At 47.2% G+C, this 27,999-nt stretch overlaps 2 protein-coding genes across 3 annotated transcripts in view; one reads left to right on the forward strand and one right to left on the reverse strand.

The window, feature by feature from the left end:
* Positions 1-27,253, reverse strand: LOC144159108 (protein phosphatase 1G). The gene is made up of 9 exons (XM_077690394.1): positions 26,973-27,253; positions 26,518-26,587; positions 22,448-22,909; positions 18,997-19,288; positions 15,654-15,735; positions 13,747-13,981; positions 9,006-9,138; positions 8,455-8,542; positions 1-1,546 (listed from the first exon to the last, which is right to left on the reverse strand). Exons 1-9 carry the CDS (start codon positions 27,081-27,083, stop codon positions 1,241-1,243), a joined length of 1,779 nt encoding a protein of 592 aa, XP_077546520.1. The 5' UTR covers positions 27,084-27,253; the 3' UTR covers positions 1-1,240.
* A 397-nt stretch (positions 27,254-27,650) lies between these two features.
* LOC144159109 (nuclear receptor-binding protein homolog) overlaps positions 27,651-27,999 on the forward strand; it is a 31,122-nt gene continuing 30,773 nt past the window's right edge. Inside the window, exon 1 of one of the 2 annotated variants that reach the window (XM_077690395.1) lies at positions 27,651-27,998. In XM_077690395.1, coding sequence (XP_077546521.1) covers positions 27,867-27,998 — 132 coding nt within the window. In that variant the 5' untranslated portion in view covers positions 27,651-27,866. The remainder of the gene's footprint in view (position 27,999) is intronic. The other variant, XM_077690396.1, reaches the window with a different exon arrangement.

Raw genomic sequence — 27,999 nt, forward strand, 5'->3', positions numbered from 1 at the left:
AAAAAAAAAAAAAAAAAAAGAGGACACCCTGGCAACAACATCTTGAGATATGTACAAGTATGTTCTTTGCACTCAAATTGGGTGCATCTATTGAAAGAAATGAGAACATTATGTCTGCCGTACAAGCAAGCACAACTCCGAGATGAGGATGGGTGGAGGCTGTCAGCTGGCTTGTCAGTACCAGTTTACGCAACGGTACGCCCAATGGTACTCCGTTACCGTGCAGTTTGCTTCGTCAAACATTTCCTACCAACAGGACATCGTGAATCAGCAGCAGCGCAACTTTGTCTACACAGTACATCGCATCCACGCAATATATAGGCCCAAACCTAATGGCATGGCAATGCAATAGGAATCAAATAGGGGAAACACAAAAATTCTGTTTCTTTTCAAACAAGTGTACGCAGCAGTGAACCAGCAGCTCCCCAAAATTCCATAAAAATTCAGTGTAAAACAGTTCACGTGACTTTAAAGCAGGCTACTCTACACAACGCGTGCACCAATAAAGCTCAGTACTGACGAGCGATACATAGAGAGGTCGAGTTGTAAGCATGGAAAGCTCTCACCGAAGTGGACCCTGTAAAGAGGTCCGGTGTACAAATGCGCAATTTCATTGTTTGCGGGGAAATCAAAAAATAAAAGGAAAGAGAGAGTGTTTGGAAAGGCAGGGCAGGTACGCTTTTCCCCAAACGATTCGTTTGATTCCACACATCTTTTGATTCTAGCTGCATGCACCAATTTCATCAAATCAAGAGAGCACACTCAGTTTATGTGGAGTACTACCATCGGCTTGCACAGATGGCAACCTAAGTAACTTTTGCTGTATTCGCATTCGAACTCAACGTCTAGCAGACCTTCCAGCTTTTCTTACAGATGAATTCAGTGAAAAGTTGTCCTGAAAATGCGGGACCAGAGTGGCTTAAACTTGCGCCACAGCTTGTGCAGAAGAACCATTGCGTAAAACAAGAACCGAGCGCATCTCCTTCCCAGCAAGCAGAGCCCCACAAGAACAACACTGCCACGACACGTCACAGCGAACCGTCACAGTGGCTGAGGTCAACAGACTTAGAAAAATGCCTCTCCCCTCACCTTCTCTCGCCAAGAAAGCACCAACACTTAGCCACAGCACGAACTTTACTCGCACTACGCACACACCTTGGGGCACTAAGAAGCACTAAGACGGCTCGAAACTTGCAGAGAGGGTAAAAATGGAAATAAAATAAAGGCAAAAGGTGCGACTCTATGTGTCAGTCACTTCTGTCGCTTTGGCACCGTTGGGCGTGGCTTCGATATCAGCGACGGCCGCTTCGCCGACGTGGCATCGCTTTGTTGGCGGTGCCGCATCCTCAGCCGCTTCCTTCTTGGACGCCGCGCCTTCCTCCTGCGGTTCCTCTTCAACAGAGGAGATGGGCCGCTTGACACCCTTGCTGCCGTTGGCGGCGCCGTCCTTGTTGTCGTCGTGGTGGAACCGGACGATTATGCAGGTCATGTTGTCACACCCAGTGCCATCCCCGCTGGTGTCTGGTGCGAGGCATACGTCGAAGAGCTGGAAGAAGAAATAATACACAAAATTGAAGCCGTTCCGCTCAATGTGAAAGCTGTCGGAAGTGGAGAGCAGTGATTCGCCATAATGGGCTGTGGCGCCGTTATCCGCTCGCTGCTGCCTCCCAACGCAATTAAAATTTCCCGCCTTCGCAGTGCTCGTGCCGGGCCCCTGCCTGAAACTGCGCCAGCGGGAGTTCTTTTCTTTTTGTGCTTGCTTTTCCTCCCACACGTGCCGGCGTTGCAGTGCCACTTTTTTTCACTTACTATCGTAGAAACCAACCCAACGAGTGTTCCTAACTAAACAAACGCGGGCGCTGCCGGTTAGGTTAATTAAGATTATTCTGCCTCAAATGTACCTGCAGTTTTCTTTGCGCTAAACAACAGGGAGATGTATGATAAGCGCTAGAGGTTCCCGAGTTTCGAACGGTTATGACTATATAAACCGCTTGGCTTTTGAAGCCTCTGGGTTACGCCGCAACAGCGGAATGCCGTGTGGCTCTACTTGGGTACAGCGAGCGAGCTACGACAACAAGGCGAGCCCCTAAAGTGCTCTGCACTTAAAAAAACTCCCCCGTTCGATCCCAGTAGCCTAGGGGCATCAGCCAGTTTTGGAGTGAACAGTGTGGGTTCAAACCCCGGCAATGCGAATTCCTTTCTCCAACCTGTGGTTTTTTTTTTACTATAAACTGTACTCTTAGCTAAATTCTGAGCATTCCTATCGTAAACAAGGGTGGTTTGGTATTTTTTAGGACGGTTTGGGAGCGGCACGAGGCATGTCAACAAGTCTAGTTAACGTTCCCCGAGTCTCACTGGAAGTTCCCGGCTTGCACCTGTCTCGGAACGCAAATCGCAACATTCTTGTCTCCATTGGGAGAGCTGATATTGCCTTCAACCTTGATATAACGAAGCACTTAAAAATCAGCGCTTCACCTCGTAATGCCGAAATTTCGTAAAATTGGAAATGCACGCCTAGTATGGACAAACAACCTCGGTGTACGTGCTACTCGTACGCGCTCATTCACAACAGCTTCGGAAGTAACTCAAGAGTGTTAGCTTCCGCAATGAGAGAAGGCAGTTGCTGGACAGAACTAACTTGGCCATTCCCCTCTTACCCGCTCTCTCTAGGCAAGTTCAATGATTGATTTGATTGATTGTAGGGTCTAACACGCCGACGCAATGCAGGCGATGAGGTGTGCCGTAGTGGAGGGCTCCGGATTAATTTTGACCACCTGGGGATCTTTAACGTGCGCCGAAATCTCGTACACACGGGCGTTTTTGCTTTTCGCCTCCATCAGAAAAGCGGCCGCCGCAGCCGGGAATCGAACCCGCGACCTCGTGCTCAGCAGCGCAATGCCTTAGCCACTTGGCAAGTTCAATGGAGCTGATCGTTGCAAAAGTTGCAGGCCTGCACAGTACTGTGCGTGTCACCTGATCGGATGTCCTAAAACTTGGGCTGACAACAACTGCCTCCATTCTGCTTCCAACATAGAAAAAGAACAGTGATTAACACCTTCCTGACCGCACCTATTCCCTTTGATAGTATGCTATCGATGGATACAAATTCAAATTTTGGCACTCTCCGAGTGCTTCTGGACCGCTAACGCTATCCAAATGGTAAAAGAGGAAGCATTTTAGGAGGAGGAGAGGATTTTTAAAGCTTCTTCGCCAGCGGGGAGCTCACATGGTTTCAGTTACGGTGTCGCTGCCGCTTCGCGCGAACGATGAATTTCAACGGGTTCTGATGTATCTGAGCAGCACAGACATGGAAAACAACTTCAATTTGTGAAACTTTGGTACGGACAGCAAAAGGCGTCAAGTTGCCCTGAACCATCACCAGGTGTGCGCCGGTTAGTTTCACTTTGTTCACCAGTAGCTCTATCGCAGGTGCGCAATGTTGTAAACAGACCCGGCCCTGTTCTATAGGCCACAGCTCTTATTTGCAGGGTGTTGACTACACTCGGGCGAGACCGTTTGGCGCCGGCTGCACAGAGAGTCGAGTTTTCTCCACGAGGACTGCCCGAAGTTGACCTTGGCTTAGCGTTCCGGAGCAGCGCGTGGCTGTTCACGTTTATATTTTGTATGTAAATAACTTTTGTACTTACAGACCTCATTTCTGCAGTATTATCCTAGAAGAGTCTCATGTTCAAGGTGTATATTTCAAATTCTTTTTATGTCTACCGTGTGCAAAGTAGCCTTGAGGTTATGATCAATTTTTTTCTTTGTTTTTATAATTTTTTTTGATAAAATTCATAATGCATCTGTTGTTTGACATTATTACTGTTGGAAAGCCCCATTATTCCACTATTATTCCGTAACTTTCACTTTAGCATCCATCATTTTATGTGGCAAGAAAAAAAATTTCCTGGACTACCCAAAAACAACACATTTTTCAGCGGTCACGAAAGTGTTAAACTAGCACCATGCAGTGTGCGTTTTTTTCCCCCTCTATCCTTTTTGTTTTAACTGCAGTAGTGGGATGGTAGGTTGTGGCCGTAGCACAGGTGATACAAAGCAGATAACAAGCCTCAGGAGGGCCCCTGACAAAGAAAATGCGACAAGGGAACGCAATAACAAGAGAGATGGCGAAAGCAGATAAGCAGCTAGACAGCAGAAACAACAAGAAGATAGCAACAAGCAGAGTAAGCTATGAACGCCCAGGCAGGCATTCTGGCGATGGTCTGCATTGTTGGTGGCCTCCGATGACCACATGCTTTGCAAAACACGGTCATTGCAAAGCAGTAATGGCAGGTTAAGTGACATGGGCCTTACAAAGCACCAAGGCTGCTTTGCAAGGCCCACGTCACTTAACCTCCCGTTATCATTAACTTTGCCACAAATACTGCATCCAATATGAGAAACTGCCCTTCCTTGTAAAATTTATCTCGATGTTATTTCCAGACGTTTCGCTATGTTAAAGTTCCATAACATTTGTTTCATTATATTGAAGGTAATTTAAAAGGGTGGTTGACTGGGCATGGCATTACATAAAGTTTTTGTTGCATTAAAGTTCGCTACTTTGACGTTAACTCTCTTGCAACCGCGGAAAAATGGCTGATTTTCAGTGCCCCCAGAAAACTTTCTTTTTCTCTTGAGCTACTGGGCACATTTAACTTTGCTATGCATGAAATTGTAGTTTATAGATTTCTCTTTCAAAGACAAAACAGCAGTTTTGTGAAAGGTGTAATTTTTGACAGCTTATTCCTCAACGAAATAAAAACAAAGCATAAAAAAGTATGCACAAAACACAAACAGGCGATTTTACTGAGCCTGAAAATTATTCTAGGAATTCTAAGATATGCGAATTGTTCCTTCATTCCTAAGCTATGATTCAATATATGCATCAACGCCTGTACACCAAGTTTTGGATTTTTGTGGGCCCATCAATCTAGCGGCCCTGATGGCTGTGCCACTCCGCAAAGCCACCTGAGAGTCAGTTGGTCTCTCTAAAATATGCATCCAAGCATGCTTGTGTGTCTTTGTCACTACAGTGGTAAAAACCAAGAAAAAAAAAAAAAAAATTTAGCGCTCCTGAGCGCTAAGCTGCTTTTATTGTCGCTTCGACAGAACTACAACAGTCATAGATAACAACACACAAAAACAGGCACCTAGGTTAAAGGTTAGCGAGTTAGTAGGGTTAGTGGTGCCACCTACACCACAGCTTGCAGCTAAAAGCAACTCCTAGAATGGGGTACAATGTCTATATTTGATACTTAAGACCTATTTTGAACACAGCTGCAAGCTTTTAAAGTTGAAAATTAAGAGAAATGTTTTTGTATCATTACGCCAGATTTACAACTCAAAGATTCGCAGCGTGCGTCAACTAACTAGAAACCACTGCAGATGGTACCAGGTGTTCCAGCATGGGATTGAAAGCTACTACTGCCCCTGCCCCTGTACTGCCCTTATGCAGCCACAACAAGCTATTTGCGGCGCGCATTGTTTTCTTCCGCCTTTCAGGAACCTGGGAAACAAGCCAGAACACAAGGGGAGCGTACAGGGGGTTGGAAAAGGGGTGGGGGGTGACTTGCAAGCTGTACGAAGCGAGTTCTCATTGGAACCAGCGACTACAGACGGCGCCATCAGCAACGGCTGTCCACTTTTGACTTGCTGTTACTTGAGCCACCATTACCGTGAATTTCGCGTCCTTTATAAAGTACAGCTACTTTTCCCCGATAGAAGCACAAATTCCACGAGCTTTCCCCGAGTTTTTCCAGACTATTCAAAATCCCTGAGAATTCCTGGGTTTCCCTGTTTTCCAGGTTGATAGGCCCCCCCGATATTTACAAAATTATTGCTGGAAGCCTTGCAGCGTGTGTCTGCACAGAAACAAAACTTTGCAACGCCAGTCTTTAGGCCGGTAGTGAAAATTGTTCGTAGGCACAGGGCCTGTAGGAACTGCCCGACTGATCTGTCGGACCATGTTGGCTGCAGGTGAGAGGCTCTCTCTTTTCCATATCTCGTAATATACAGTAGAACCCCGCTGTTGTGTTCCTCACTGTTGCGTTTTCCTGGCTGTTTCGTTGTGTGCCATCAGTCCTGGCATAGCTCCCATAGGATATAATGTATTGCAAACCCCGCTGTAACGTCGCAACTGTGGGCCCGTTCAATGCGTCGCAACCTGGCACTCTGAAGCGGCTTGGGCACCGCCATTTTGGCTTTTGACGAGTCTTGGCTAGACTTTGTTACTGAAGTGGCTAAAAGAAGCCGCAAGCTACAGTTAAACCTCGATGTAACGAACTTCAATGTAACGAAACCCTCGATGTAACGAAACACGGAATTTTTTGTAACTTCAAGTGTATGCACACCATGTATTTTCACCCTCTGTGTAACGAAGTCCCGTTTGCCGGAATTTCAATGTAACGAAGTTTCATGGAGAACGAGGCACGATATTTAAGTTGTAGAAGTAGATTTTGGGAGACGCAAGCGCCGAAATGGGGTCCCAATAAAACGCGAACGGCGACACGGGTCGCCCAATGCCGCGGATGCAGCCAGCCACGGAGTCTTTGATTAAGTCCCTTGCCTACAAACTGCGTGGCCTGATACACGGCTGGCGCACTGTTTCTGTCGGAGCTTAATCGTCTACGGCTTAATCGGCATCAGCGTGAACCGCACGCAGCGTTTTCTCCCTGCAAAAACGCAAAACGCGCCCCGCAAGCCACAGGCGCGCTGACGCAGCCGCGGAGACCACCTGCGCGATGCGGGTAGCTCCAGCGACCGCTTCTAACCTCTCGCTGAAACGCAACTCGAGGGGCATATGAGAGGGGCGCGCGAGAAAAAAAGCGGATAACGTGGGCGAAATTTTCATTGTAAAACGTGACACGCGCCGCTTACGAAAGCGCCCATCAAATATCCTCCGCGGTGGTAAGCCTAAGCCACCGGCGTTGCCGCCGCCGCCGCCGCAAGCCGCCGCTTTGCACTTCGTTCGAGTTCGCTCATGCTTGTTGGGTTTCGTCGTCCCAGCAAGCATTTGTGAATCTTTATGAGCCTTGCACGCGCGTTTTTTTTTTTTTTTTCACACCGGCGTCCGCGATTGCGTGCCGGCGGCGGGAAGTGACTCGCGCTGCGCCACGCTGCGCGCAGCAGTGGGAGGAGCCTGACCAGTTTCGCCAATGGGGAGGCGCGCACCCTATGGCGGGAGCTTCGAAGCGCTCGGGGATGCCGGCTGGCTAGACGATAAGGCCGCCGCGAAGGATATTTGATGGGCGCTCTCGTAGGCGGCGCGTATGACGTACATTTTACAGTGAAAATTTCGCCCACGTTATCCGCTTTTTTTCTCGCATACCCCCCTCGTTTGCCCCTCGAGTTGCGTTTCAGCGAGCGGTTAGAATCGGTCGCTGGAGCTACCCGCATCGCGCGGGTGGTCTCCGCGGCTGCGTCAGCGCGCCTGTGGCTTCCGGGGCGCGTTTTTTCGGGAAGAAAACGCTCCATGCGGATCACGCTGATGCCCGCGTAGACGATTAAGCACCGATAGAAACAGAAACAGTGCGCCGGCCGTGTATGCGCGCCACGTTTTCTTTTTCAGGAAACGCTTCACGGGATGAACACTCCATTATAACCGCGAATTTCAATGTAGCGAAATTTCAATGTAACAAAGTAAATTACGAATTTTACCGACTTCGTTACATCGAGGTTTAACTGTATTTGGAGATGTCGTCACTAGATGGCCATCTGTCGAAAGTGCTATCACGATCATCACTGAGCTTACAACAGAAGGATCATTTCGGAACGCCGGAAGTGCGTGATGTTAGCGCCGTGCAGCGTTTTTTAGATTAGGCCAGTTGGCAAAGAACGCGGCCTTCCATTACTGCGGCATGGGCCAGTGCTGCTGCCGACTAGGCGTTGGCGCTGCGGTAGCATTGACTTCGGTCTCGGCTCGTCGTCTGCTGCTCCTTCCTTGCTACTCTCGACGCTTTCTACACCACCCATACCGTCACTCGCGGCAGTCCTACACCGCCCTTCTATACACTGCGCTTTCTACACCACCCATTCAGACGGTCGGAACGGCGAACGAGTGGTACGAGCGAGTGATTTCATGACGCCCGATTTTGTTCTCGACCTTCACGAGTAGGATGACGGCGAGCGAGTAATACAGTGATTTTATGACAACTAACATGACTTGACGTCCATCTTAACTGCTCTTGGCAACACTAAATGTGCACATAAAAAATGCAAAAAAAAAGACCGCTACATTTGGCAGAACGGGCAGAAACCAAGTTGGCAACAATGGAGCTCTAGATAGGGGGTGATTTAACGACGCCAGTTAGACGCCGGCCCATTTTCGTGGCTCTCCTCACTGTTACGTTTTCCCAGCTGTTACGTATTCTTTTCCCGGACCGGTGAAAAACATATTAACAGGGTTCCACCGTATGTATACATCCCCAAGTGCAAGCTGCCGCCACAGTCGCTCACCTTTTCACATATGGCAGAGAGCTGGTGGTTGCCGCTGTCCAGTTCATGCTTGACAAAGTCCACCACCTCCTGGCTCGTCATGTTGTTCCTGCAGGAGAAGAAAAGGGGGGACCTGTCAGGAACGGCACGACAAGACAAAATGCACATACTACTACGAAACAAGGGCGGGCTTTACACAGCACCAACTGCCACAGTACTGTCATCACTGAGGGGAAAAAAAAAAACTTAACTTCCCTTTCTCATGGGGATGTTCTTGCTAATTACTTTTTTTCAAAAAAAAAAAAAAAAAGAAAGAAAGAAAGAAAGACCTGGTTTTACACAAACTGTGCAATTGAACAGCCCACAAAAGCACAGTACTCTGTCCCAAAACCGTACACTCTTATTTGAATAGATACGCGACATGTTTCCCTCTAAGAAAAGTTCATACGTGCTTACAAAGGGTGGTTCTGCTACACTTGTGCTTGCAAAATAAATGGTCCGTTGGACAGCAGGTTCAATGTGTGCACGCGCACGCACGCACGCATGCACACACCCTTTCTCTCAGCACTCACCAAATGCCGTCACAGGCCATCACCATGAACTCATCGGTGGCCGGGTCGATTTCGAGGGTCTTGACATCGGGCAGGGAGGTGATCATCTGGTCCTTCAGCTCTAGGTCCTTGTTCCGCTTGTATGCGTGGTCACCTATCAAGGAAAGTCAGCCGAGTTTCGCTTCAGCACAGCGATACGACAACTCCTTTCAGCCCGGAAAACTCTTCCATCTACAAGAACTGACATTTGGGCAACCTGATGAACAAAGTTACAGCTTCAAAACGAACCAAGAGAAAAAAAGCCGGCTAAAAATCAGTGCTGACTAATAACTAAAAGTTCACGGCACTGACCACTTGTTTAAATGTAAACTAGGGATGGGCGAATATAGATTTTGAGGGTCGAAGCGAATTCGAAGCGAATAGTGATTTGGTCGAATAATTTCGAATCGAATAGTTCGAATAGTACACATTGCAAATCACAAAGACAAATGAGCAACTTGTGACCTGACTAATGTACACAATTTTTTCTAATAATTAGAACTCACGTAGGCACAGCATTGTGCAAAACTATTACCAGTTGAACATTTATTGCAAAATCTTACACACAGCTTTCCTTTGCTGTATTCACAAGTTTTCATGAAGAAATGCCTGTTGCGCCACATGCTCTAGGTGCAGCAGTTTCCGCCGGCTGCTCATTCATAGAGTTCCTGTATATAGCTCCCCCAGGGAGCTAAGAGTTGCGCGACCGACCGCCATCTTTGTTATCCGGATTGCTGCGGGAAAGCCGCCCGTCACGGGTGAAGGAGCCTCGCCGCCACGCTTCCGACGGCGGCCGACGCGCGGTGGGGGCGCTTCGGTCGGCGGCGCCTCACGCTTCTGCTGCTGCTGTTCCTGGGCGGGGCGTGGTGCCGCCCGCGTCGGCGGCTGCGGCGCAGCCGTAGTGGGAGCTTCTCTGCGCGGCGTGGATAACCGGAGTGTCGCAATCACGGCGGCGCGTGGAAAAGGGTCGCGCGACTCTTAGCTCCCTGCGGGAGCTATATACAGGAACTCTACTCATTCACAAGTTTAAGCGCCGCCTAGGAGCTCCGCTAAAAAAAGAAGTATTGTAGCCACTAGTATCCTCGGCCGTAGCCAAACAAAGCGCAAGTGGCTGGCTGCCATTTTGAATAGGCTCGCTTAGTGCGGCGTACCCATAGGCGTACTGCCGCACTGAGCGAGCCTATTCAAAATGGCGGCATGCCTATTCAAAATGGCGGCCTGTACAAGTCTGCTGGCTTGGTGCCACTATGTTCGGAGCGGTGTCGTTTCAGTGCCGCCTTTTTTTTTAACCTAATGTGTGCTGGCGGCCGAGAGCTTCGTCGAACCTCTAGGCAAGGCAGCAACTCGGCAGTGCCGGCACTGATAATAGAAATGTCCGCGTTGGTGGGTCTTGGGCCAAGCCTGGGGTAACTCTCGGAAAGCTTGACCGAAAAGCTTGGCTTTTAGCTGCCTATTCGGGAGCATCGAATAATTCGAAAATATCGAATACCTGCATTCGGATCGAAGCGAATAACGAATAGAGAGCTATTCGATCGAATATTCGACAATACCGAATATTCGCCCATCCCTAATGTAAACCTGGTCGGCAGCAACCCAAAAATCACTGGCAGGGTTCATACAGGCTTCGAAGGCAAAAATTCAACGGTTTTCAAGGACTTTCAAGAACCAGAAAGCACATGTTTTATCCGCCATTTGTTATAATACAGTGGAATCCCGTTGATACGTTCTCGGTACATATGATTTTCCGGTTACTATGCTCTCAACTGTGAACTTCTCGGGTTCACAAACGTCCCCATAGTACGTTTCTTACCGGATAGTAAGTTGTCCTGGATTATAAGTTTCTCCCTCGCATTTTTGTTTTTTATTGATCAACGAGGTTTTTATGTACGTATAACTTTTTCAACACAATATGTAAGTTGTTCATAGCACAATTCCCAATAACATCAGTGCACAATACTTAATAAAAAGTGCTAACGAGTTCTTGTAATCTACCCCAGCTTATTTTTTATTTCTTGGTTGGTTGGTGTTTGCAAGTTTTCTGTGTTCTCTGCTGTTTTTTCCTCAGACTGTTCGATTTCACAATGTATGTCACGTCGCTGGTATCTCCTGCTACATCAGAAAAGGCATCAGCTGAAGATATTAAATCAGCAACCGTTGCTGCACGCTTTGCCTTCGTTTTTCTCAAGCTGTCATCCCCGTTTTGACGTTGCGCCTTTTCGACTGCCTTGCTCCTGCCAGCTGCTATTTCTCCTCCGAGATTGCAGATTTTGGAACATCTACTTGCTACTTTGGAAGTGATCATTAGTGGACTCACCAAACAGGATGATGTCACAATTGCATTTCTCTACCTCCCGTTGCGTGTATGAAGCAAATAAAATTAAATAAAAACAAAATGGCCCAAGACCACGGCATACGATGCAAGCGCACTGTTTCTCTTCACAACTTTGCCATTCCCAACATATTAAAGTGAAGCTTTCAGCCTCACAGGGATGCTGTATGTAGTTTACCCAACTCTGACTGCATACCTGCCAGGTTTGCCGGGATGGCATTAGGGAGATCTTCCCGGGGGGCGGGGGAAGGCGGGGGGGGGGGGGGGGGGGGGGGGGGGTAGTAGCAACAACAGAATGGGTAACTTTCCACACATTTTTTTTATTTACTTACAAGATAGCAGGAAATGAACTGTTTCTTTGCCCAAACTACCAACAAGCTACACCACTGAAATGTTCGACGTTGCTAACGCCGCCCTTTTCAGAAAGTCCTGGAAATAGTACTGCAAGCGCAATACAAAACAGCAGGAACTGAACTGTTTTGTTGTTTCGTTTAAACTAACAACAAGCTACACCACTGGAGACTTGCTAAATCTTCAAAACGGCCGTGCTTGTGCGTAAATGAAAGCGGCGATGGCGCTGCGTTTGTATAAACAGTAAACTAACAATGGGACGAACAGGTTCACCGTCTGCGCATGGCCGACTATGCTTTTTGAGCACTTCACTGATAACGATGCCAATTAGTGTCGGGTTGGATTGCCAGTTATACCTCCGGTGCATTGTGGCCATACTGGGAAAAGGATTAAGCCGAAGACGGGTGCGTTTTCGGGAGATTTTTGTTTCGGTAGTACAATCGCACAAAACCATGAAAATTCGAGAGTCTCCCGAAAAATTCGGGAAACCTGGCAGGTATGTGACTGTGATGATAATCTAGAATGAAGTTAAAAAGAAGAAGAAGAAGAAGAAGAAGAAGAAGAAGAAGAAGAAGAAGAAGAAGAAGAGGAGGAGGAGGAGGAGGAGGAGGAGGAAGAAGAAGAAGAAGAAGAAGAAGAAGAAGAAGAAAAAGAAGAAGAAAAAATGCTTCACATGGTCAGGATAGAATCTGGAATACTCGCTTTATGAAGCCGACGTCTATTCGATTGCACTATTGTGGCATGGTCAAAGCAGTTTAGATTCAGAGAGGGGTGCATGGACGTGCAAAATTAGACAGAAAAGTCACCCCTCCATCTTACGACAATGGAGGTTGAGTGCTAAGGGAAGCCATGGACTGCCCGTATCAGTAAAGCCCTAGAGAGCCCAATCGCAGCGCAGTAAACTGTCCCGATAAGAAACAGTTGCTCGAGTCTGGGTTGGTTCGTCCGGTGCTGGACTTGATTGCTGAAAGCTCTGCGTTCCCCCATTGCCGTTGCATTGACAAGAGGGGTAGCTGATTTCTCGAAGAGGTAATTTGTGTGTGATGATGAACTGTAGGAGGAGCAAGATGTTGCCAGTGCTAACGGCCACAATATCTCTGCATCTGTCACCAAATCACGCACCTTGCACATGATTACTGTGCTGGGAGCACACGGATAGGCCAAGAACTCATGCACAGCACCAGGTACTCTTTAAAAGGGCAGGCTGGTCTTAGAGCTATTTTTTTATTTACTCCCCAAGTTTAATGAAACTGCACAGAATTATGGAGTTTTTTGTGCCGAGTTCAAATCTCCAATTAGATTTTTTTTTTGCAAGTTGATTATAACAGGGTTACGTAAGACAATGTCGCTTACGCCAATCTGCCAGTGTTGTGTAAGACAACTCCAAAGAGGTGGACTGCTGCGCAGCTAAAACAAGCGTAGTGCGCCCAGTACCAACAGCCGTGTGAGCATTGGTACTTCCATGTTTACGTGTATTTTCAAAACTTTCATTGTTTACCCCACCATTCTTACTGCTGCAAAATGAATATGCATTACATTTAGGCACAAATGGCTCATTCTGCAAGCTTATAAGCCCTGCCTAGTTTGCGTTTGCTTTTGCCGGCCTCAGCCAATCGCACAGCTAGGCATATGACATCATAGGTTCTGTTGCGGGAAATGAGCTAGTGGGTCGCGTAGCCATGCCCTTTCTTCCTCATTACACAGCTTGTTTGAGCGAAGTGTGCATTAAAAGTGGTGTCAGTATGATTCTAATGAAGCAATCTTTCGAATGAATCAAACTTGCGTTTTGTCTCCATGGCCCCTTTAATAAAAAAGTGTTCAGTCAGCTACTCTAGATGACTGATATTAAAATCGCCAAGTCTACCTTGTTTGTTCTATTTCCACCCCATTTGAGTCCAGGCTCAATACAATTTAGCAGACAACTGACAAAGTATTTTACCATGGCAAACAACAACATAGAAAAAGAAGAGCTGTACCAAGACAATCATCCCAAGACAGTGTTTCACAGCTCGGTCGGTTGACCCAAACAACATTGTGACCCACCTATGGCTCGCGAGAGGTTTAGGCCGCCGTTGACCCGGCCTTCTTTGGTGACCCTACCGCCGGCGTTACGAATGCGGCTGTATTCCGCTTCGTCTTCCGGCTTGTGGTCCAAGGACATGTCCAGGGCCTGGCCGGAGCGGCAGACGACGCAGCGGGAATCTCCCGCGTTTGCCACCACCAGCTGCCGACCGCGGACAAGGCTCACAACTGCCGTGCACCCGCTGTCGTAGCCAGCCTGCGAGTGGGGAAAGAAGCGACACCGGTGTCACTCCGTCCGCCATTTTCTACACTGATGCGTCCTTCAGGTGGTTCAAATCAATCGAATGACAAGAATGGACCAATGGAACACACAGAGATATACTTCCATTTGTTCCAAAGATAAGTGGAGAGAATTACGACAAAAAGTGCTGAAAATAATACAACGCTCGACCTCCTATGGCATCAAGGGATTTGTTTAAGGGTCTTTGGTCAAAAACTGTGTTTTTGCAGTCATAACTATAAAAATTTGGGGGCATATGTAGTTTTTAATTCTGATTGTAGATATAAAATCTGTTTTTGTGTACAATGACCATATTCAAGTTGATTTGGATTTCTTGACAGCCTTTGTAGAAAATACTGCTAGAGGGATGCAGCTGAACAAGGTGCCAGTAAACTGTGCACAAACCGAGGAGTGCAATGAGAGTAACAGTATCATTATATCTGGCCTGTAGCAGAAGTTACGACCGTTTAAAGTTCGGGCCTGGAAGGCAAAACCGGCTTTTCTGATTGCCACGTACCTTCCAGGCCCGAACTTTAAACGGTCGTAACTTCTGCTACAGACCAGATATAATGATACTGTTGCTCTCATTGCACTCCTTGGTTTGTGCACAGTTCACTGGCCCCTTGTTCAGCTGCATCCCTCCAGCAGTATTTTTTACAAAGGCTGTCAAAAAATCCAAATAAACTTGAATATGGTCGTCTTACACAAAAACAAATTTTATATTTACAAATCAGAATGAAGAACTCATACGGCCCCCAATTTTTATCATCATAACTGCAAAAATAACCTTTTTCGGTTTAAGAACAGTGTGCCCCCAAGGGGGCTCTTGAAAAAACTTTTTTAATTTTCTAATAACCTCTGTGAAACTTGTCAGTCTTGCTGCTTTTTTCCCCACTGATTTCAAATATGGCATTATTTTTTAGTTGGTGAATTAGTTCCCGAGATAGTGAGAGGTAATTAGCCATTTTTGGAGGAACAATAGATAAAATAGTGTTGGTCATAAAACTGTAATCTTCACATTTTCCAACACTATGAACCCTGGTGAGTGCAGTAAGACAATCATTTTTTTATGCATCGCTTGGAACTAATTTTACGGCTCATTAAACCTTGGTGGCACCAGTGGCAAGGCACCATTTTGAGTGCCCATTTCAAACACTGAAGTTTAATGAGTTGTAAAATTAGTTCAACGCGGTGCATAAAAAAACTGATTGTTTTATTGCACTCACCAGAGTTCACAGTGTGGGAAAATGTAAAGATTGCAACTATACAACCAACACAGTTTTGTCTATTGTTCCTCCAAAAATGGCTAACTATCTCCAATTATCTTGGGAGCTAATTGGCCAGCTAACAAAATAATGCCACATTTGAAATCAGTGGGGGAAAAACAGCAAGTCTGACAAGTTACACAGAGTTTACTCTAAAATTAAAAGAAATAGTTTTAAGAGCCATGCCCCCCTGAAGCTAAGCGGGACGACTAACCCCATTCACCATGTGGCTCGACCCCAGTGTGGCATTTCAAGGCTGCTTCTAGGGAGCTGCTACAAACGTGTGCGTTCCAACAGCCCTCCCACATCCCTAGCAAATACCTGGACTACTGCAACGCTCAAGCAAGCTGAAAGCCACCAAAGAAACTGGTGGTCAGCCTCACCGTCTCAGTGTCTGCAGTTGGAAGGGTGTTGAGCTGGTCGAGTCTCCGCTTCAGCCGTGCACTCCAGCCCGAACAGTCTCCTCTGAAACAGAATAGAGAAGGGGCCTTGTAACCATCAGGCTATCGGTGTCAGTATCGGAGAAGGAACTACAAAGCCCGGAACAAAAGAGCAACACTCTATCCTCAACACTTTGGTTCACCTGTGAACAGTGGCATGCATAATGTGTAGCCACACCGAATTACAGTAGATGCACTGGTGTAGTTCGTATCACCCTTGTGTTGTTCATCACCATCAAGAGTGTGTGTGTCCACTGAATGGCAAACAAAACGAGACAGGTGACACCATGCCCTGGTGCTCCAGATACTATCACTAGCTCAACCGACAAAAACTATCAAGATGCGAGACTTCATTGTTTCAAATGCCTATTTTACAATCTTTTTTTAATAGGGGGCAGTAATGCACCTCTTCCCGAACTACATTACGCTCCCGAAGCTTTAGCCCTGCTGTTGAGACACCTCAAGCAAAATCTCCTCCCTACCACAGTCAGCTCGGCACCACTCAGAACATTTGTAACACGTGCACAAATGGCACACAGTAGGCGTTGGACTAGGCCCCTCAGACATTGAGCTATCTGCCGTTCTCGCAAATAAAACCCCAGGTCTGAAGTGCAGAAAGAATGCCGGACTTTTAACAAAAAAGTAGTTCCAGAGTGGGGGAGGGCTCAAGCTAACAGACGGCGGCTTCTTTTTTTTCTGACATACAATTTGAGGCCAAAGACAGTTCAGAGTTGCACTACCTTAAAAATAAAGGGGGGGGGGGGTTATGACATTCCCACTTTTTAATGCACAATTTCAGCACAGCTCTTAGGTCGTCTTAATTTTTCTATGTACTGAGGCGAAGCATATGGGAGCAGTGAAATACAAGTATGCACAGTTGCAGACTTCCCTGGCACCAGCTCTTAGCCCTTGCAGACAGGCCTCTGCTTATGGAGCGCTGTGTTACCAGTTAACTGGAATGGTGGTCACATTCACTGCTCGCCAAAAAAGCAGACACCACTCAACACACAAGCAGCCACTTAACTGTGCGACCTATCCTCTTTCGCCATACTATACTCGGTGACAACTTAAGAACGGCACCGGAAGTTGCCGCTGTGCCTTATCACCGTAGCCGGATGTTTCTCCACGCGGCGCAAGTAGGGCGTTACTGGGAATATTTTGAACATGGCGTGAGCCGTTCCCGTGATTTTTTAGACTTAATATGCTTGTAAACGACTCCAGTGACGACAAACAAACTGCGTGAGACAAGGCAGACGATATCACGCATTCATAGCAAACCCCTTTCAAAACTCGCGCGCACTGACGTCACTGGTCCGGCGCTTTGGCGGAGTGATACACTACTTGAGGTGGTGCCGTTCTTGAGTTGTAACCGAGTATAGCATCCTTTTCTTTCCTCCTCGCACTCTCTTCGCCATTCATTCTCTGCTATGTTCGCCCCTGCTGGCTTTCTTTCTTTCTGCCCCTTGACCAACCAACCAAGTGCTTGGTTACGCTGCTGCCACTCAGCTGCAGGAATGGATGCTCAAAGGCCAACTGCACTCAAATTTCGCCTCGACCAAATTTATTTTAAATTTATTTTTAATGTGTAGTGAGTACCCCAAAATCAGCTGGGACACGAGTGGTAGCCCAGCGAAACGCCTCGTTAATCAGTCAGAAGCATTTAAAAAAGCTCCGCCGCAGACCATGTGGCACCTGCCGGCGGATCACGTAAACAGCCACGACGCGCCTGTGATGTTCCAGCCGACGGGGGCTTCTTCCTCTGGCCAGCCACGTAGCTGGAGAAACAGTCAAGCTCTGCTGCGAACACCTCACCCATTTGCTGCCCCATGCGCGCGTAGCGCTTGCACGCAGGCTTGCTCTTGAGCTGCTGACCATCCGGCCGCTCGCTGGACGGCTGCAACGTTACTTCAATGGCCGCGCACTCCTCGATTTCAGTTTCAAAATCGCCGATTTTTGCTGACCACTTGCGGCGTCCATGCGCGTATTTCAGCTGTTGTATTTTGCAAGTTACTTTCTTTTTTGGCAGACTATATGGAAATAGTGTTTTCAAGAGGTCGAAATTTTGAGCGAAGTTGGCCTTTAAGAGCAGCACTCCAAAATAAACAACACTTGCAACTTTGCATTCCGCAAGAGCAGTACATCATCCCCCTGGGCACTCATTGGTCAGCCTTCTGGATTACGCAAACATATTTGGAGGATGCAGCTGCACAAACTCAACAGTGCAGGCACAACACAGCTACACACAAGAAGGCCAGAAACTCATGACTAATGCCGGCTCGGAACTGACATTTCAGCAACTCTACACAGACTGCTTTTGCACTGTTTTCATGCGGCCATGATGAAACACGTGACTATACTCGGGAACAAGTTAAGAACGGCAATACAGTCGAGTCCACTTATAACGATACGGTTTATAACGATATATTTTGGATATAACGATGAACAGCTATGGCACCGTCAACATTTGTATTCTTTCTATGGTAAAATAAATCGCTTATTACAATGCTCCAGTGCCAGGATATCGGATATAACGATTGAATCCGGTTATATTGTGCACCAAAAGTGCAACAGTGATGACTCTAATGACGCTGTTGCGCAGCCTACTCAGGTAGTGTCTTCATAGGAGGCCCAATGCGTGACACAGTCCCTCGGGGACTTTGTTTCCGCCAAGGACATTTACCTCAGCTAGGTGAAGCACCTATGGATGCTCTTGGAAAAGGTTTGCGCTAGCTTTACACGTGGCGAACAAAGGTGACCGACTGTGGCTTCTTTTCTGCAAATTAGTAGTAGCACGACCTTACTGGCATGCAAATAAAATGTTTCGAGCTCTGTTCCTGTTTATTTCGCAACCAGCTTATAACACTTATCAGTTATAACGACCAGATTTCCTTGGCACTTGGATATTGTTATAAGTGGACTAGACTGTAGCTCATATACGGTATCACTCCGCCTAAGCAATGGACCCGGATGTCAACGGGCGCGCACGTTTAAAACAGAGATGCTATGAATGCGTGTTATCGTCTGCCTTTCCTCGCCTAGTTCGTCTGCCGTCGCTGCGGTATTTTATAAGCATATTAAGTACAGAAAATTACGGAAAAGGATCGTGCCATGTTCAAAATATTCCCAGTAACGCACTACTTGCGGCGTGCAGAGTAACATACGGCTGTGGTGATGAAGCACAGCAGCAACTTCCATTGCTGTTCTTAAGTTGTAACCGAGTATAGCTTCCCGCTACGCCCAGCCTTCCCCCTTATGCAGTGCAGCGACCGTGTGCAAGGATACTTGCTCTTCATCGTCGTCCTCCACTTCCTCTTCCTCCTCTTCATCTTCCTCATCTCCTTCCTCTTCCTCTTCCTCTTCTTCTTCTTCATCCTCCTCCTCCTCGTCTTCACCGCTCTCCGAGTCGTCGGACGAGGCATCGTGGTCCGCCACAAGGGCCATGTACGGCTTCCAGGCCCGGCGCGGCCTCCGCCCTGACGCTGTCGCTTCCACGGCAGTGCCAGCGGAGGAACCCGACGGGGAGGCCTCAGCGGCCAAGCTGCTGGCACCACTGTCGCCCGAGCCTCCCGCTTCGGCAGCTGTGCGATGACAGGAAAACAGAAGACAACATAAACTGTCAGAGCAGAGCAAGCAACTTCACATCCTCTTACACCTGCGATTTCTAAAAGCAACCACGAAGACAGCGTACAACTTCAAAAGATTTGGTGTTTTATAGCACCCTCAGCACCTGCCAAGCAGCAAACAATGCTTTACTCCCTGATAATTCAACAACGAACCTTTTCCAAGTGCTCTATGTGTACAGGCGCCGTCGTAAGTGATTGAAACAGGGATTGGCAAATATCACAAAATATTTATCTCACTGGCTTCATGACAGCCATTACCGGTTTACAGGAAGCTTTTTCTACTAGGGAGGACTCCTTTAAATGCACAACAATGCAACCAGGCAGTTTCCTTAAGAATAAATTCCTGCAAATTCACCACACAATGCTGCAAATACTTCTGAAGACACCTGTAAATGCGCGTGGAGGTGCTGCCATTATTTTTTGGGACTAGCTCTTATCTAAATTGCCACTGATTCAATAGAGACTGCGAAATCGCTGAGTCAGTAGACAGCCTATCACTGGTGTTGGGAAACGCATAAAAATTCCTCAACAGCGAAAACAAGGAGTGAGCTTCGCGCCACAATTTAAGGAAAGGAAGTGCGATCTACAAGTCAACCGAGCCTGGTAGGGTATCACCATGGGCGTGCTCCGTGATTAGCAGTGTACTTTACCAGCAACCGTGGTTGAAAGAGCCCCCAGTTGTGCTCCTGACAACGCCGCTACTAGCACTTTTCCTCACTTGGAAAATGTCAATTAGAGCCAAAATTTGAATTCTCCTGCTGTATGGCATGTTCTGTGATGCTGCACCAATGACATATTGAAGGCAGGTACCTAAGACAGGTAGCAGTTATGCTGACTGCATGTAGCATCCAAACACTGCAACGTAACAGGTAAAGCATCAAAGCTCTACCAAAGTAGCTGGCGAGTTTTATGCCCATTCTCTGGTTTGTTCATTATACAGCTTATTTGAGTCAAGCTTGCATTAGCAGTGGTCCCAGTGTTATTCCAACAAAGCAATCCTTCAAATGAAACTTCTATTTTGACCTCAGAGGTCACCTCAAACAAAAACCATAGACAATGTACCAATTTTTGCCAACAAGAAAACTTCTTCATCGGAATAAAATCCAGGTTAATTTTGACCTGAACTTCAATTGAGCGAGTTACACAATGAATGAAATAGAAAAAAAAAATAAAAAAAATAAAAAAAAAACTGCAACTTGTCAGACTTTCTTACACTCAACTGGTGGTGCTGTGTCTAATTTGAACAATCGGCTGAGGCCGACAAAAGCGGTGGGATACGAAATAGTTTTGTGGGCTTTGTTTCTTATAAAAGTTATTTCACCACCAGAAGGTGATTAACAAATGGCTACACTACAACAATTTAAATGAAATCGACAGCACTCGGAAGCAAACACCATTAGGATACGCTACGTCACGTCTTGAGCGGCTCTTGCAACAGCGCAATAGCCTTTGAAGTTGACAGTATTCTGAACAAATCACGGCCCCCGTTTCGCAGAAGGCAGTGAAGGTTCGGGTGATCTCAAGCCATCTAATTCTAGTCGCTTTCATCACCCAAATCAATAAAGAACTGGCCAATGGCTACACTGTTACCTGGCATTGTGGTTTTACATGCTGAAATGACCTGCTATGTTTTGCGGGGTTCGATCAGCAATATCAAACTTCAATATTTCAATTTCAAACCTCAACTCCAGTATCAAACAGCAATATCAGGTAAGTGTACTAAATGCCTGTTTGTGGCTGTTCCTCGAGTAGATTACAGTGCCCTAGCCACACCACCATGAGTGGGTGATTTGAAATCCACCCTTTTGAACACATTTTCTCGGTGATGGCAGCAAACCTTTTTTGTTTAACAAGACTGCAATAAGGCACAAGCCGCGAACTCTATCGCACAAAGCAGTTGTACCTGGTACAACTCACAGTCCCTGTCGTTAGGCCAACGACAGCAAAATTTTCAACTTGGCCAGACTCATTTCCAATGTGCAGTGAGCACTGCCAAAGCAACTTCGACATGATAGCTCTGGGAAGTCCTGGCTAAACAAACGTTTAAAATAGCGCCACGGCTGATGAGACACTGTGACGTAACCTCCCCCTGATAGTAACGGCCGTGTTTTCCTCAGTCCTATTTTCCTATTGCCTATTTTCGCTAGTCGCTTGCAGCACGCCTGAGCATATTTCAAATTTCACATTTTGCGCTCTCCACTCTCTTTGGTGTGACGATTTGAAAATGTATTTTTCAAGAGGTCATAATTTTCCCTGCACTTGGCCTGTAACTTAGATATGACCTGTTCCGCAGTATTGCTCGATGCCTCAACCTAACATGTCACTCCTGCATGTTAGGTGTTGACTCTTATATGTTCAATATGGCAGTAGTCCATTTTGAATGCACAACAATGGTTTGCTGCCTTCGCATTCCCCGGCTGAGAAAATTTATTGCGTTGCAGTACTAAGCATTTTGTTTCGAAGTACCTTGTAAACTAGTTCTGGAAAACTCTGGATGAGTAAAATGAACATGCATTGAATCACCACCACATTTTTTATGCCCAACAACCCTTTTGTCCATTCAGAGTTGTGCTTTCAATTAGTTACAGATGTGCTATGTTCGCGACCTCAGCACCAGAGTGTTGATGCGGAAATGTCGCTGAACTACGAAATAAGGCTATTTTTTTGTGCACTCTTGGTGGCGAAGTTCTGAAGAAGTTCACTAAAACAACGACGAAAGGCAAAACATCGTGTTACTCGACGTTTTGAATTTCTCAGATTCGGCTACCGCTGGCAGGTGATGGCAGCTGCTGAAGCCACTTCTAGAAATGGCTCACACCCTTTTTTAGAAAAAAAAAGAAAAAACATTTCTTATAACGTTCCCTTTAACAAACAAACAAAAAAAAAATCTTGACCTTTGTAAGACATTTGCAATACAAAACGTCTACAATATTGGTGCATTCCCCTTTTTGGTCATTATCGCCGCCACGCCTAGCACATTTAATGCCTTTGCGTTTTCGCGTGCAGCACGGCCCACCCAGATAATGTCATTCAGTATCTTAGGCGTTAAACACCTAATGTCATTTTTTGTGAACATGTGGCACGGATATCAGTCCTTTTACGCCCCGCACTCACCCTTGCCGTCGGCCTTGTGCTCTTCTTTCTCCGGCGAGCACTCGCCGTTGACCACTTTCTCCTTGCTCGCAGACTCTGCCTTCTCGGCGGCGCAACTGCTGCCGCCAGCGCCCCCTTCCTCGGCCTTCTCCTCCGCTGCCCCGCTGCCCTCGCCCGCTTCCCCCTCTTCCTCCTTCTTCTTGGCCCTGCCGCTGTAGCGCGCCAGCAGGTCCTCGATGGGCATGGTGGCCTCGGCGTGCAGCATGTCGGCCTCGCCCTCCTCGGGGCTCACCTCCCCTGAGTCGTCCGAGCTGGTGCCCGCCAGGGCCTTGAGCTCGCTGAGGCTCGTGGCCGACACGAGGCTGGCGTCGAACTGCAGGAAGCCCTCGCGCAGCGCCTCCTCCAGCCGCCCCTGCCGGTAGCACGTCAGCGTCTTGACAAAGTCGGGCAGCTTCATGGCACAGTACTTGGCCACCTCCGCACCTGCAAGGCGGGGAGGGCTATTCTAGGCGACCCCCTAAGGTGGAGTGGCAACCAGTGGAACCCCCTTAATGAGGAGCCCCCTAAGGTGGAACCCCCCTTAATGAAGAACCCCCTAAGGTGGAACCCCCCTTAATAAGGAATCCCGTAAGATGAACCCCCTAAGGTGGAACCCCTTAATAAGGAACCTCCTAAGGTGGAACCCCCTTAGTGAGGAACCCCTACAGTGGAGCATCCCTCGGCAAAATCACCACGGTATCCCTCTTCCCTCCACACAAATGTGCGTGCACCTTGACAGGCTAATGTGCCAAAATTCACGCAGTTTCTTCCCTTTTTTTTTTCTTTTCCGACTATACTCAGGTAGAACCAAAGAACAACTACGGGAATCGTCCCTGCACCTAATCACCGCAGCTGGATTTTCCTTGGCGCGGTGCACAGAAACGCATTACTGCGAGTATTTTGAACGTGACGCGAGTGGTTTCCGTGATATTTCGGACTTACTCTGCTCGTAAACTACTGCAGTGACGACAAAAGTTAGAAAAAGCGGACGATGTAACACATTAAGCGCAGTCTCTTTTCAAAACGCCGCATGCAGTGACATAAGCATCCGTCGCTTCAGCGGAATGATACCAGCTATTGTCCTTCTTAACTCGTATCCGAGTATAGGAACATATTTCTTTGCCCCACCTCTACTACAAAACGCAGCTAAATTTCTCACGAGAGATCACACTGCTCTCTCCAGTCCTAGTCCTGCAGAAGGAGTTTCGAATTAGGCACATGGGTTCACAGCTTGATTTTTAAAAATCAGAGATGAGGGCATACTCAAGGCAAGAGGCAGAATGGGTGCCACACCTTCTTCCCTCCCCCATGCCTCTGTTTTTTGCACTACATACTGTGAAAATTAAGCTCCAGGTCTGCCTTTGTTATTATGATAATTCCTAATGCTTCAATTTCCATTTAATCTCCTTCCCCGCCTTTCTACCCGGTCTCTGCCTCCACCCGTTAACCCTTCGCAGTCCGCAACGTTTACCCAGTTTCTGGCCGTTCTGTTCCACAGCTATTTTTCCAGTTTCTCGCGCTGCGAAGAAAAACACAAACCGTGAAAGAAAAACTCACAGGATATTTATTTTTTCTCTTTCATTCTGCTTGGAACTCCTTTAACGATACTTGAGCAGCGTGTGAAATCGCTCGAAGCATTCTCCTGGGTGCAGGCCAGGGTTGTTACTGCAGGTTTTGCAGAAAAACAGTTTCCCTCCTGCCTCATTTTGTTTGTCTATAGCTACAAACAGCACAGTCCTTGCTCCTTCGGTTTAGGAGCTCGTAGATGAAATGGCTCATCCCATCTGGCCTGTCCTCGCACTCCATACGCGCAGATGGGCCCCACTTTTTGGCTCAAGCCCTCAGATCACCCACAAGCTGTTGGATGAGGTTGCAGCGGTACTGCAGATTTTCTCTGCTCTTTTCACCACGATTCTGCAGATGTGTGCGCCTCCAAATAAAGCTATTGACACTGAAAACCTCTAGACGCTAGAACATTTGCCGCTATTTCATTGTCTTTCGACAAAATGCCAAGAGCACAGAGTAATGATCCGCACAATGCCGTCTCCAGCGCCGTCGTGGTCTTCATCACTCGCCTCTATTAAATCGCTGCCATCACTAACTGATGGAGGCAAGCAATTCTCTTCCTCACTGAAGTCATAGTCGCTTTCGCTAAGTGCACCACAGTAGAATGCACGAGATGAGAAAGTGGCCATGCTTTTCAGTGAATACCACACACATGAAAACGCTCTGGAATCTAGAAGGTCCGTGCTGAACATTGTGCTGCAGCCTACTGCAACAAGAATAAAACGCCAACAAACAAAGTTCACTCATCCCTCAAGAGATGGCGCATCATGTATGCAAAGAATGCGGGCGCATCGCAGTGAGCAAAACCGCGAAATGTAACCTTGAACACCCAAGTCGGGCGTGTCCCAACAGCGGACTGCTGCAGCCGTGTTGCGTTTTCGGGCCGGGTCTGACAACGGACCCTTTCCCCACCACTCCCATTTTATTATCCCACACAGCAAGCCATTGTTTCCATTTGAGAACATTAAAAATCAAGAGCACATCATATGCACTGCGATTCAGAAAAACTTTCCCCGCAGGAACCGACACATTGGCTTTCTAATGGCATAGATTAAAAAAAGCGGAAAAAAAAAAGAGAGAGAGAGAGAGAAGAGATTTGTCCAAGATACAAACGCAGACACAACTGCATATGCATGCTGGTCCCCCTTGTCTCAAGAGTTAACGAATTACACACAACTGTGTAGTAGTTAGTGTACCAGGATATTCTTCAGGCTCTACTTTTGAAATGTTCTATTTCTTAAACGCTCAACATTCATTCTGTTCTGGACTTGATTTTTGCACCGTTCTATTAATCAGGAAGTTCTCTGGCCCCTGTAAAGTGTGTGTACTATTTATATCAGCAGCTGCATATCCATATCCTATTTGGCAGCCACAGGTCTCTGGCAGCCTCTAAAGGCACTACTGCCTCGGATTTACATTGGGCAACTCCAACATCAGTTTGTAGAATGGACTAATGAAAATTGTGAACAATACTTTTGATACAAGAGGAACATTAGCACATGTTCGCATATCTACTGAGTCTGAAAGCTTCCTCTGACAACCAGCACCCCTCCCCTCCGCGTTAAGTGCTCCCTAATAGACCCACATATTTCTTCATACAAATATGAGATTACGAAAGCAACTACAGGTTTTGTTGCAGTACGTTACAACCCAACAAGAAAATTACTTGATCACTAGATGGAAAGTTCCTTCTACTCGACCATTTGTGCGCGAGCAGAAAATTAAAAAGAAAATTACGTAATTTTCTGCTCACGGACAAATGGTCAAAAAGAAGGAACTTTTTGTCTAGCAATAATAAGCTTGTGTAAAGTGAAAATAAAAGCTGCCAACACAAATAAGCAATGTTTCATGGTGCCTTATATTGCACTCACAAACTTTCAAGCTAATTGTTTTTTTTTTTTTTCACAAGAAAATAGCCAATGGACCATCACCGCTGTATTCAGAAACGCAGAGCCTGGCTCAGTCCAGCAGAACGTAAGCAAAACAACTGCATGGACGCAATGTGTTCAGAGAAACCAAGAGAGACTGAAGACGTGCCTCTTATTAGACATGGTGTTGCTTTGATTAGTTACTTTTCAAGGGAACCCAGCAAACTGCCGCTACAGGCTAGAATACAAAAAAATAAATAAATAATAGAAAGCATGAATTCACGGCGCAAAGCGTCGAATGCAGTATTCTGAATCTGCTATTCTACACGAATTCAACCCAATTCCTGTAGCAATCTCCTGCTTAGCGTTTACGAGCTCAACTCTTGTAGGAACTTTTGCCTATTCACTGCAGCGCGCGCGAGTCTAAAATGCCACGGCGAGCTTTTTGCTCAAGCTCTGTGTCGCTTAGCGAATATACCGGTAATCCGAGAAGCCTTACTAATCACACCGGAATTTTGGAGCCCCTCTCCTTTTTAAGCACAAATGAGCGGTTACCGCAGTTCGGGATACGCTACGTCGGTTCCACAGCTAACGCTGCATGATCGCGCGAGAACTCACCTCCGTGGCCGTCGTAGACTGCAAAGAAGGATGTGTCTTGATCGTAGTTGAGGATCGTGTTGTGAGCATCCTGAAAGGAAACGAGTCAAAAGCCAGGCATCAGGTTTGTTTACATCAACAACGTGGGCGGAGTCGAGGGGGTTCAAAAACGCGCCATACGATGCGTGCTTAGTTCACATCGAACGGGCGTAGTGAGCGCTAAGGCCAACCGCCAGCGAGCATAGGTAACGAAAACATTCACACGCATTGTTAAGTCACAAGCAGCCCGAAGTTTTCATTGAATGATTTCCATGAGAGGCATCCCGCCAATACCGGCGACCGAATCCGGCAAATGCTTGCTTGCGTCTCCAGAACTGGTCAACGTTTTCGGAACTGTCAAGCACCCGCGTGTTGCTGACTTACGGCCACAGATGTCAAATCCAGCTCGACGCGAGGACAATTCGAGACGGTCTTACCTCTTGGCTCATGCGCCAGCCTTGCATAGACGAAGCGCCGTACGAGATTCGGGTCCCCGACTCGTCTGAGGAGAACTTTTCCGTCACGGGTTCGGAGAGGTAGGCACCCATGGCGGCTCGGGAAATCGGAGGATGCTGGATTCGATTTCGCTACTCGTCAATGCAGCGGTCTTTTGGAAGATTTATTGTGACTGGACGCACGTAGCCATTACACGTGCCAGTTGCGCCCGCTTTGTGGAGTTCGAAGCGATCGCAGCGCGCCCATGGTCGCCTTCCAGTCTCCAGAGAAGACAACGAGAACTACCGCCGGAGGTGACGTAACGAAAAACATTTACGTAAATTGAAATCTTCTCGGATCTAAGCTACTCGTTTGTCTCTTAAGTCACAAAATAATCGCGTTACGCAGTGCCTTACTATTGATTTTTGCGAAAACATTGTGCTATTACTGCATATGTATTGCACTTTGTTGCGTCTGCGGAACGCAAAATTTTCCGACAGCCAGTTTACACCGGAAATGGTCGTGTTTACCACAGTCGATAGCAAACGTGACTAAAGATCAAACGTGAATATATACACTTTTAAGGCCATTTTGGCTCTTAATTTCTCTTAAAATTCATTTAAATTGTTAGTTTATAGAGTTGAGGTATATTCTAGCAACGTACTCATTACCGCAATCCATCATCGTTGTAGTCCTACGCACATGCAGCCGGATAGCTACTTTTAATGGCGTGTGAATGTGCCCTGCGTGCGGAGTGTGGTCGTCTTATCTGGTCAAGTTGTTGTGTTTGTCGTGCCCGCCTCGGATAATCTCTGTAACCAGTGCGAGTGCTAGACAGTTCTCCGCCACGACCCGTCCCGCATGGTAGTGCCCCCTCGAAGTGTTCGGCCGTGGCGATGGGAGACGCAAAAGACGGCAAGATTCCTCAGGAGTCGAACGAACAGCGTGGGAGCGGTGACGACTCCGAGGACGAGAGTGAAATCCTCGAAGAGAGTCCCTGTAACCGATGGTTGAAGCGCAGGGAAGAGG

The sequence above is a fragment of the Haemaphysalis longicornis genome, unplaced genomic scaffold, assembly GCF_048455015.1.
Source record: "Haemaphysalis longicornis isolate Haplotype H1 unplaced genomic scaffold, Haemaphysalis longicornis Haplotype H1 scaffold_10, whole genome shotgun sequence".
Taxonomy (NCBI): domain Eukaryota; kingdom Metazoa; phylum Arthropoda; class Arachnida; order Ixodida; family Ixodidae; genus Haemaphysalis; species Haemaphysalis longicornis.

Excerpts from the sequence above, each read along its gene's own strand:
- LOC144159108 (XM_077690394.1), bottom strand. The coding sequence starts at position 27,083 with ATGGGTGCCTACCTCTCCGAACCCGTGACGGAAAAGTTCTCCTCAGAC. Across the intron at positions 22,910-26,517 it reads AGTCTACGACGGCCACGGAG|GTGCGGAGGTGGCCAAGTAC; the intron begins GTGAGTTCTCGC and ends CCCGCCTTGCAG. Across the intron at positions 15,736-18,996 it reads GTGGAGGACGACGATGAAGA|AGGAGACTGTTCGGGCTGGA; the intron begins GCAAGTATCCTT and ends ATTCTGTTTCAG.